This window comes from Diadema antillarum, unplaced genomic scaffold (assembly GCF_040938485.1).
Source record: "Diadema antillarum isolate AM-2024a unplaced genomic scaffold, OU_Dant_1.0 seq00000910_RagTag, whole genome shotgun sequence".
Taxonomy (NCBI): domain Eukaryota; kingdom Metazoa; phylum Echinodermata; class Echinoidea; order Diadematoida; family Diadematidae; genus Diadema; species Diadema antillarum.
The window spans coordinates 170,014-182,589 of NW_027271766.1; the positions used below are offsets into that span (position 1 = coordinate 170,014).

At 36.7% G+C, this 12,576-nt stretch overlaps 1 protein-coding gene across 1 annotated transcript in view; it reads left to right on the forward strand.

The window, feature by feature from the left end:
• Positions 1 to 12,576, forward strand: part of LOC139741202 (regulator of G-protein signaling 7-like) — a 95,065-nt gene that overhangs the window by 59,885 nt on the left and 22,604 nt on the right. Inside the window, exons 10-11 of the mRNA XM_071651792.1 lie at positions 2,544 to 2,605; positions 11,064 to 11,180. Coding sequence (XP_071507893.1) covers positions 2,544 to 2,605; positions 11,064 to 11,180 — 179 coding nt within the window. The remainder of the gene's footprint in view (positions 1 to 2,543; positions 2,606 to 11,063; positions 11,181 to 12,576) is intronic.

Genomic DNA, 12,576 nt, shown 5'->3' on the forward strand with positions numbered 1-12,576 from the left:
TTGCTGCACAATAATTCTTGTAAAGCTAATGTTAACTGCATACATTTAGCAGCAAATACTGATTGGTTGTCTCTTGACATTAATCCTGATCAAAGATAAACGATATTGAGAGTGTGGAGGTGATTAAGAAAGGATCATTGTGGGAAAATGTGCAAGATGCAAATGGCATTCTGTTTTTTAAATTCTTTCTACATAAAGTAGTAGGCCTTAAAGGGGAAGGCTAGTAACTGATCAGTGGGAATCAGTGGAAATGCTGGGAGTAGATCGTTCCAATCCTTATGGGATTCATTCAAGAGTTCATTGTATATCTATTGTTGTGTGAAAATGATTTGCTTCAGAATGGTCTCATATTCAAGTAATGTGCAGTTTAATGCTTCCAGGTTAGCGTCCCTGGTCAGTGACGGAGCATTAATCTGCACATTACTTGAATATGAGACCGTTCTGAAGCAAATCATTTTCACACAACAATAGATATACAATGAACTCTTGAATGAATCCCATAAGGATTGGAACAATCATCTCCCAGCATTTCCACTGATTCCCACTGATCAGTTACTAGCCTTCCCCTTTAAGGCAAAAAAAGTGCATGATGTAAATATAGATATGGTTATATATCTTTAACCTTTGTGATCAGTAGTGGACATAGGCATTACTCTTGACCCTAATAGATAAAACTGTCAGGTGTAAATTTATTGTTCAGGTGACCTATAGGTGTATTTGATTTTTTTGCCATCTTTTAGTTCATATCGGTCCAATGAGCCAAAAAATTGCAAAGGAAATGTCACTATAATATTTCTCTTGCTTATGCTGATGTGGAAACGTAATGTGATTGAAGAATGTCCACATAAGCATCATAGCAGTGGGACTGTTACAAAACTGTCATATCTTGTGGATAATTTTGACTTGACATTATTCAGTCATTATTGACTTACCAAAAACTGCATTTACCATGGCGATGACTGAAGGGCTGACTGAATGTTATCACAATATGTTGCCATGACAGCTGCACTCTAAATAAATTGCATGAATTGTAAGCTTTCAGTAGACAGTGCCAATGACATTGTCAGTATTCATTTTCTAGACTGGAGTAGAAAAGTACAGCAGCAAGCATTTGATTTTTATGCCTCCGCCAACGAAGTGGCCGGAGGCATTATGTTTTCGGGTCGTCCGTCCATCCGTCCGTCTGTCCGTACGTACGTCCGTCCGTCCGTACGTACGTCCGTCCGTACGTACGTACGTATGTACGTCCGTCTCGTTTTGTTTTTGTCGATATCTCAAGAACCGTGTGGTGGTTTTACATCAAACTTGGTATGAGGGTATATCCTGGGGGGATAATACTTTATTAGGATTTTAGGGTCACGGGGTCAAAGGTCAAAGGTCATAGGTTATTTTGTGAAAAAAAGGTTGAAAATTCATGTTTTTCTCCATATCTCGCAAATGGTTCAAGGTATCTTCATGGAACTTAATATATATGCTTGTTCCAATGGGCAGTGATTATCTAGGGAAGTTGGGGGTCATGGTTCAAAGGTCAGGGGGTCAAAGGTCAAGGTCAACTCCTCAAAATATCACTACTTTCCTTATATATGCAATGCCTGAAGGTTTTTTTTTTTAAACTTGATGTATACATGTATTACTCAATATATATTCTGTGGGAAGTTTCTTGCCAAAAGGTCAAAGGTCAAAAGGTCAAAGATCAAGTGAAAGTGCTGAATTGCACTTTTTCCTCCATATCTCAAAAGTAACTCAAGGTATCATCATGAAACTTACATATTTAGGCATGTTCAACCTAACAGTGATTCTCTTTGGAACTGTGAGGTCAAAGGTCAAAGGCCAGGTTTAGATAATGCTATTTTCCCATTTGATACTGAAATTATAGTTTTTCTCAATACCTTGAAAATTACTCCAATGCATAAACTTATAAAAGGGTCAAAAGTCAAGTAAAAATCATCAGTTCCCCAAATACCTGCACTCTGACATTTCAATCATTCATCCAATTGAACCTTGTTCTAGGAAAGTGAACATTCAGCACATTTGTGTCAAACCTGTCATTTTAATATTTTGCCAATTGTGTGAAACTGTCATCACACATCGTCAAGACATTGTACTATAGACTTATTAGGAGAACCATGCATTATGGCGGAGGCATATCAGTCGCCGTAGCGATATATCTAGTTTTTTTGAATACCTAGCTATTCACAAAGTTAACAAAATCAGACTCATTCAACTTAAGATGGATCAACTTTTGAAGAAGAAAACAGAAAGGTGAAGGTATAGGATTTGTTTCTTTTATAAAGAGGTAAAAGAACTGATGAAACACAAATACATGTATGAAGCCATATATGTCACACCTCATGGCTACAAGACAGTCAGAAAAAGACAAAAAGAGAAAGTGATTAAGCTTGAAGGAGCACTTAGGTAGTATAGTGTTTAACATGATAGAAGCACATCCTCACACTTCAGGCTGATTGGTCTGTAATTTCAGGGATGCATACTATATTGGTATCATTGTCAACTTACACTAAGCCTGGTCTTTCCTCACACAGGTCGAGATGCTCAAAGCAAGATTAGAAAAGAGGCAGTACAAGACGTCCAAAGTGGCAGAGCTGTGAGTATATTACTCCATTACATTTATTTATAACCTTATACAACTTGAACCCGCAAACCCTGTTAACTCATGGATGCTTTGATTCTTCAAGAAATTCTCATCAATATAAATGTCATCTTATTCCTGACTAAGGCTTTAAATTTCTTCATACTCCAAAATATTTGTCAATGAATGGTGTGATCACAGGGCCCTACAGAACAATGCGATAGCTAATGCAGGAATTTTGCATTGCAGTCAAAGGATATTTTTCAAGCCATAGTACACATGTACATACAAAGTACATGCACATGTGCATACATATGCTTGAATCCACACTGTATAAAATATTTATGTACCGGTATAGTAATAACATCTATAAAATTACATACATGTATATACAATGCACAATCTAGAGGCATATATATATATATATATATATATATATATACAACAAAAACACATGCATAAATAAATAAATGATTATATACACAATATCTTTAAAGTAACTTTTGCTTTATACATGTTGGTAGCAGAGGAGGATAGTGTTTTCACACACTGGGATTGATTGTAGAATGCCATGTATGAATCTGAAGAGGGCAGCAGACACCGATATTGTGCCTGCTACTCGGCATTTCCAGAGTATTTTGTCATTCCACTGCCACATGGCACACTCTGCCAACATGTGTATTAGTAATTGACCTTTATAAACTTAACATCAATTTATCACAAACCTCACTTCTTCCAGTGTGAGCTTTGAGTCTGTAATCAGTCTAGGTTTTTTCCTGGCCTTTCAGATTAGAGCCCCTGCATTGCTTTGAGGGACCAGCAAACAACAACAAAACCCCCAACGAACTTTTTGTGTTTCTTGATGTTGATTGGAAAGAAAGAGTACAGCAAAAGCTGAGTATATTTCTTGAAAACAGCGTGTTAACATGGTAGCTGAAAGATCTCGACCGAATGAAATAAATATTCTTTTTTTAACACCCAAAGATAAATACAAGAGCTCATAAAGGCTTATCAGTAGTACAGGTACTATAGACGTGGCAAATTTCAGTGTGGAAATTTTCACAGAGTCCGGGCAACAAGAAATCAGTGCAAAAACAAAAGTACGTAATTTTTTTGCTTGTTACGTGTGAAACTATTTTATGTTTTGATTAAAAAACACTTGAAATTAGTCTTACCCGACCGTGCACTAGAAATTAACTTTTTTCAATGAATACACTTTCATCGTTCTCTTTTTAAGCAAGTCACTTCATGTTACTTCCAAGCACACAGGGCTCAGTGATATGAAAAGACAAAACTTTCTCAATGACAATCTCCTAGTACCAATGTATTCAGGGAATAAAAACAAATGGATATGTTTGTAGACAGTTCACTTGCCACACATATATATTCGAAGTTTTATGCTATTTTTAAACAGTGCTGAAAAATAAGATATCACAGCCATAGTTATTAAATAAACTTGTAATGATGACAAGACTAGCAAATTACATGTAATCAGAGCATATGAAGAGACATTAAAATGAATTGTTTTCAGAGCATCTTGCTGCCACAAATAAATGCATTAAAACTCATGAAAGTAAATCATAGCTAGTTGTACCGGTTATTTGCAGAAGTGCAATTATTGAAGAGTACAGGAAGCTTAAATCAAACCAGGTTTCAATATGACATAAGAGAGGGTTGCAAACTTTGAACTTGGATCTTTCCCCAGGTCTTCAATACCATATTCTACCCCTGTGGCTTATTCTCGGTGACAGCTAAACATGTTTGAAATGAGTAAACTTACATTGAAACATCTATATCTAGCAATTAAGCTGCAAGCTTAATCTAGCATCTGATTATATGACTGTCAGAAGTAAAAAGTGGAAATAATGATATTCCAGTGCGGAAATTAGTGCATATTTATCAGATTATGTACTAAAAAAGTCTTAGAGATGTCTGTATGAATTGCATATATATACCACAGTGTAAGCAGCTCTCTCAATAGTCCCCCCCCCCCCCTTGAAATTGTTATGGCAACATATGAGCTTATAATCACTACATATTTAGACTATGGATTATTCTGTCCACTAGATGCATGCTATGAGTTTTCCTGATATTATCCTCATGCCTATATTTAGCTATAGTTGTTTGAACAGTGTGACTATCAATATAAATGCAAACGTTTATTAGGAATATGCCAGCAGCATATGGCATTGTTTTGGGTCAATCCAATTATACAAACACTCTGTAACTGTCTAGTGGTGCCAGATCAGATTTCATCAAATCCCTCCCCCCCCCCCCCTGCAAGAAAAGAAAAACAAACAACAAAACAAAAAACAAAACAAAAATAAAATCTTCCGAACATTGTTCAGTGACTGGAGATGACCTCACAATAATGGCATTTGTGGCAATACGACACAATGATGGCGTCAGTATAGGAATGACTGAAATATTGAAACTGGCTACGTTTAGAATTCAGAGCTAGGGCTAAGGTAATGATAACATAAAATGGCATAGATAATCAGTGTCTGGGCAGCTGGTTTCAGCTTGTCTCTATGTGCATTAATTTCCTCACTGGGAATCAGGAGCTGTGCTGAATTAGAATATAATTGCCTCTCATTGGTTCCAGTTTGAAAAAAAAAAAAGAAGTCATATCTAAAATACTATACTTCCGCGACTGAAGTGATAAGTTTCGGATATCCTTCTGTAGGTTGGGTAGTGATTGAATTTCACAGCATATGCAAGTAGGAAATTGGATAACATCTATATCTGTATCTGTCTCAGTTGTATTATGCATGTCTGTGTATGTAGATATATCTTTATATATATATATATATATATATATATATATATATATATATATACATATATATATATATATATATATATATATATACATATACATATATATATATATATATATATATAGGTATTTTAAAAAGGACAATTTGAATGTGAAGACAGATGAACACCACTTTCAAATTTCTGAAGTAAGGTCAATGATACTGCACTCATTACAACTACAAAAAAGAGATATTATCGAAATATCACATATATTTCAATTCTTTTCTTTGTTTTTCAGCAGTTTTATTCTCAAACATTTCAAATTGACATAGATGGATTAGGCTGATTTTAAATTCAAATTCTTCTTATATGCTGTATACATACATATTTGTAATATGTATCATCACATTATATGCACACATACAAACATGTACAAACATATATCTGGGATGATTTTTTGCATGCATTTTAATTTCGCAGATTTTGCGAAAGCCAAGATTTGCAAAATTAAAATGCTTGCGAATGTTCTTGTCTATACTAGCTATGCATTGAATGCCAGTGGGAATTTTCGAAAATTTCATGCCCCTAAAAAGGTCACTGCATGGCCCCAATTCGAAAAAAAAAACAAACAAAAAACAAAAATCATGCCACAAAAATTTCTTCCTATAGGCCTGCAGTATATTGCATCCAATAACTAGTTTTTGCATGAGCCGCTGTTCTTCTTTCATCACAGCAGAATCAATGCAATATTCAATTTTACTTTCTTAAACTTTTTTTGGGGGAGGGGTGGTGGGGAAATGAAGCAAAATAGTACTAAGCTGGTCTCATGTCATTCTCACAATATGATTAAATTCAAGCACTAGTTTACACAAGTCCTACATTTCTGTATGTGCAAAATTGAGAGACTCACTGAAAAGCAATCCTGGTTCGATGTGGATCTTGGCTGAAAGAAATATTTGTGTTTAAAAAAAAACATTTGTGTTGATGTGTGTGCAGAAGAATGAATGAAAATATAAAGAGAAAGGAAAACAAAGTAAGTGCAGGCACTGCTGTATATAGTAAACTGCATGCTTTACACAATTTTGGCCAAAAACTGAGAGGAACAGTCTAATGCCCAAGACAGCCCTATTGTCTGCTAGGTGATAAAGGAAGCAGGAAGCGGTTGGCAGTCATTCTACATAATCTGTGTTGGGCAGGCAACAGCCAGGGATTGAGATGTTGTCCCTCGCTGGCTGGCTGCGGAGTCGACTATAGAGGTTGTTTTTGTTGTTACAGTCTGTTTTTTCTCCCCATGATAAAAACCGACTTTACCACCAGGCAGGCAGACGGCTACTAGAGCTGTTCCTCCCACTTCCTCTTGCCTTTGTCTGCTGTAAGTGTGTCTAGGATAGCATGCTGTGCATTCGGACTGTATCAGTGTGTGTTTGTGTTTATATGTGTGTGTGTGTGTGTCTGTCTGTCATATGGGTCTTTGTTTATGTCTGTGTCTGTGCTTGAAGTGTTATATATCTTGAGTGAGAGTCAATCACTGGACACTTCTAAAGTTTGCTCATGATAAAAAGCAGTTCCACATGTAGCTGATAGTGAATTGGTGCCATATGGAAGAGTCAATGTGGAGGAGTTATGAGTGATGATATACATATGGTGAGAAAACCATATTATCTAATATATATCCTATACCCCATTTTATAGTTGTGGAAACAAGATGAATCATTGCTCTTCCGATCCGCCTTTAAATGAACAAAGCATGTGAACGTGTTGTCACGTGTGATAGGCTAAAATACATAGAGCCTAGGTATATACAGTGGAGACTTGATCAAATTTCTATGATTGCATTGTATAGGCCTACCACTCTACCAGTATCTCGATTAGCCATAAAACAAGGAGATTGATGACAATGCAAGATGCGATGCGTTTTTATCACAGGCAGTGCAATGAAAGTGACGCACGTGGCCAACGCAGGCACAGATCTAGGCTGACGTTGCGAGCAGGTTGCATGGCAATATATGGGGCTGCACTTTTAATAGGCTGGTGTCAGGAAGGGAGTGTGGAAAGGAAATAGATGGCAGTGTGAGGCTTAATAAGAGTGTCCTTGACTGGATGGATCTTGCTGGGCACAACAAAAAAAACCCCGAACTGGTTCAGTTCAGACCGACAGGCAGCAGCTGATTGAGATACCACGCTCCTCTCTAGCCATTCACCTCCAACATGGGATATACATTGATCATCCTCACCACTGTGAAATAGTGCTTATCTCAACCATTATATTGTGTCAGTGTCCGCCCAGACCGAGACCGTGTATATTAGTGCCAAGCTGGAGGCTGAGTGGATAAGAGGACCATATGAATCCTGATGTGTTCTTGTAGAGGACCTATATTGAATTACCAATTATGCTTCTCAATATGTTGGGTGAGAAGATCTGTCTTTGTTTTAAACATATATTCAAACTAAGGAATATTTATATATCTATGAATGTCACACATTAATGAAATGTGTTGTTTGTTGATGTGTATTGTCTATATTGGGGGAAATACGGTGATGCATATGGGGTAGGCTATAATCTTATTCATTTATTGACCATTCTCAAACTTAAATATTAATATTTGCTCCATGTCTTGTGACATACAGTTCTGTATCTTGCTGCAAGGATGCATATTACCTTTGTAGGAAAGTAGACAATGATGTATGTATAATATTTTGCCCTTATGTGTATGTATGTATGTACATGTATATATTTATCCATCTGCTATATATGAATATATAATTTCTTCATATTACGTTCAGACATTCTAATATCCAATTGCTGCACTGTTTGGGAAATTTGTACTTATTTGGAGATTTGGAATGGGAAGTGCAGCAGTCACACAAAGGAATTCAACTCTAAAATGAAAGAGGGAGTGTGAGAAAGGAAGTGATTATTTTGCTAAATGTATACATTTAATTGCTTCATGTAAGGATCAGACATTCTGATATCCAATTGTATATTATTTGGAGATTTGGATTGTTCTTGGGAAGTGCAGCAGTCACACAAAGGAATTCAACTCTGAATAAAATGAAAGAGGGAGTGTGAGAAAGGAAGTGATTATTTTGCTAAATTTTATATATTCAATTTCTTCATGTAAGGATCAGACATTCTGATATCCAATTGTATATTATTTGGAGATTTGGATTGTTCTTGGGAGGTGCAGCAATCACATAGAGGAATTCAATTCTAAATAGAATGAAAGAGGGAGGGTGAGAAAGAAACTGATTATTTTGCTTAATGCATATATTATATTCAATTTGTTCGTATTATTAGCCGACACTCTAATATCCAATTGTTGCACCATTTGGTAAATTTGCACCTTTTTTTTCAGAGATTTGGACTGTCCTTGTGAAGTGCTGCAGTCACACAAAGGAATCAAATTCTAGATAAATTGAAAGAGAGAGTGTGTGAGAAAGAAAGTACTGATTTCACTCAGTATCATAATCAACTTGACCATCCCCTCTCCATCACAAGTCTTTGCTGCTGTGCTACAGCAACTGTGCAGTCATTTGAATCAATAATTATAATCTGTTGTATGTCTTTATAAGAAAAAAAAAGACAATATTTGTATGGACATACCACTTGCATTTTGAGAGCTGATGTCAACATCAACACATCTAGCTTGCGATTGTGACCAGCATCATTATTCTGTGAAAATGTAAACTCTGAAACAGTACTGGTTGAGGTCAGGATTCGGGTTTATAACACTTTTGGTGCTCAGATAATGAGAAACCTCTTATGAAATATGAAAGAGCATGTAATTTCAAGAAGGATTTAATGTTTATTTGATGAAAATTGGCCTTAAAATAGTTGAGATATCCAAAAAAGCGATCCTAATAAAATTAACAGGCCACAACTTTTATTAGGATCTCTTTGTTTTTCCTTATTTTTAGATATCTTAGTCATTTCAAAGCCGATTTTCATCAAATAACCTTTTGATTTCCCTTAGAATTTATGCTCTTTAACATTTCATAGAGTGGTTTCTAACCATCTCACAAAATGTAACAAGCTGAATCCTCACCTCAACCAGTACTGCACAGTTCCTATAACTTTTCCTTCCCTGTTTTGTTATGTTGAGCATAAGTCGACCTGAACATATGACAAAACATATCTTATTGAACATATGACTGCACAGTGTTGAATTATGAATGTCAAAATTCCCTGCCACATCAGCAGCATACATGACAGCATTGTGTGACCCTCAGCTGAAATGCATTACCATCTGCAACTGCAAAAACCTGAAGCAATATGGTGTACAGAGAATGGAGGATATATGATATTATAGTAATCATATACCACTCCCTTTTCAAGATATTCTGGGGTCACTCTTTGTACTTCATGGTGCGATGATCTTGAGGAGGGAGATATCATTAACAATTATGGGCCAATAATATATTGAACTATATCTTTGGAGGGCATGACCTCCAAGTTTCCAGAATCTATTGGTCAATTTCGTTATATTTCTTCCTCTCTGTGTGCAAGTGTATGCAGGTGGGAGGATGATGAGGGTAAGGGGTAGGAGAGAGGGTTTGGGTTGTAGTATGCATTGCAGCAATTGGTGTCTTGCCTCCCTTTGTGTCATCTGTTAACCCATTGAGGGTGGGCTGCTTTTGCTGCAACACGCATTTCCCATAGACACCTGTCCAAGTATACTCCATACTCGTCTTCAACGGGTTAAGTTTATCCATGAGAAAGTTATCCAGAATTTGGTCAGATGGTGCAATCAATGAAACAGGATGTGTGAATGAAGCTGACTATTGATCATCAAGGCATACAAGGGAGTTTGCCATACCCTATACATGTATGTACTGTAACTCCTCCAGAAATCATTCTTTGCATTACACATGATGCAGATAGCTAGCTCTCATTTTAGGTACATACTCTTAGTTTATGCAGCAATAGAAAGAACTCAAATAATTCTCCTTGTACAATGCTCTCACATGATGTGTGTGGACATGGGGTTAATTTCAAGAGCTGATGTTAATTTCCAGTTCAGTCACCTGTTGCTTTTTAGTTTACAACAATTAGGCACCAAATTGTCCAACAGTCAATACCACATACATCCATTCATTAGATAAAAGACAATCAGTTTAGTATAACCATATCTACCTTAACTGCTCTTAACACTATAGTCCCTCAACCTGTTCAGGAAATTTATATTGGTCCATTCTATTTTTTTTTTTTTTTGACCATGAATGTTTAAACATAACCAACAAAACAAAAGAAGAGCAACAGCGATCATTGATAATCTAACATCAAGGATGCTCAACCACAGAGGATATAGCAAAAGAACTGTGCCTGTCACGGTCTAGCTGTGGGAAACCAAAAGTGAAACTGAGAGGGGAGCGTGCCTACCAGCAACTTCAGGTCTGCTTTCATAGTAAACTGCCACGGCCTATGTGCAGCAATATCATCACTGTTCATTGTACAATAAATTGAAATGAAAGAGAAAATTAAATGGAGCAGTTGCCTCCATGTATAGCCACTATATTGAATTCATATATATGTTGTTGCTGCAAGCTCAAAAGACAGCAAATCACTGTTAAGTTTCTCTTTACATAATACAAACCTGTCTCAACCATTGATGTGTGAAGAGGAAAGTTAGTTGCCATACCAACAAGCCAAGTTTCTCTTCTCCTATGTCTCTGTACAAGTCAACAACAACGTGTTTTCATTCTGTGTGTGCAGATTAATAGCATACTGCCAGCAGTATCGAGAGTACGACTTGTTCATCTCGGCAGCAGAGTTGGGTCCCAACCCGTGGATATCGGACGACACGGCTCTCTGGGAAGCTGCATCCACCATGTGAGTATAAACACTGATCATAATATCTCAAGTTTTCCCCTCACATTGCTTTTCAAGCAGGATTTCAGAAAATCTTGCCATGTGTTCACATGAGAACACAGATGATGTTGGGGGGGGGGGGGGGGGGGTGGATACAAGGGAGGGAGACAGTGTGTGTGTGTGTACATGCATGTTTGTGTGTGTATGCCTGTAGGATTCCGAACTGGATGTATTAGATTGAGGACTAGCAGATTGAGCTGCAAATCCCAAAACATGATTTCAAGGAGGTAGTATCATGAAGGGATCATATTTTAACAAGTAAAAAAAATAGCTGCACCTGGATATATCACTTCCCAGATTATCATATGGAAAATCCGACATCAACATAGGCAAAACTAAACCAACTAATTGCATTTGATATAGTGTGGCCCTGGAAATAACATCATTAGACCTCCTCAAAAGTTCAGGTTGACTGGTTGATTATTTCATACTGCATGTACAGTATACTCTTGATCGTTACAACAAAGTCCTTGGAACTGACGATTTTCTTTCATTAAATAGAAATTTCATTATAACTGAATAGTATAGTGCATGATAATGTATAGATGATAATTTTGAGACCTGAATGCTTATGACTGTGTGCTTAATTGCGTATACTTATTACTGTACTGCCATAGAATAGTGTGACATGTACGTTGGCATTCATGCGAACATGTACTCTGATGCTAGGTTCAGATTTTTTTTGAAATTTTTCTTTGCAGTCTTCTTGTTAAAAGGGTTGAAAAAAAAAAGAATCTGCATATAATTTTCATTCTGTGATATGTAAGATTTATTTTAATTAATGCGGCTGACCTGGATTTGTATGCTGATTACAAATTTTGTTATGATTAAGTTTTTTGTTTGAGGACTTTGAGGAAAAAGCTCATGCTGATCAAGCCATCCCAAATAAATATGTTTTGATAAATAAATGAATAAATGCATGAATAAATGTTGATTTCATTGTAATGAGAATTTCTTGATAACTGTGTTTGTTATAATGGGAGTGTACTGTAGTAAGAATGCAAAATGAGTTAAAGGACAGGCTTGAATAATCTAGTGCACTGAACAGTCAAATTGATTAGCATCATGGGGCTTGACATCATCATCATCATTACAATCGGTAGTTTGATTTGTTACCAAATTAGCACAAGAACGCATGTTGGTGCTATTGTGTTTACCTCCCTCAACATCGAGGGAAAACTGCATTGTGATTTAATCAGTGTGCGACGTATGGCACAGACACAAGCAGTTTCCTGCCAAATTAGCTCTTTGATGGGGCTGCTAAATTGTAGAGATTGGACAAGTGCACGGCCGGAACAGCTGCACAGCTCCTGCCCATTGGTTGTGGCTTGAGTATATGTTCCAGACTTGTTGGGTT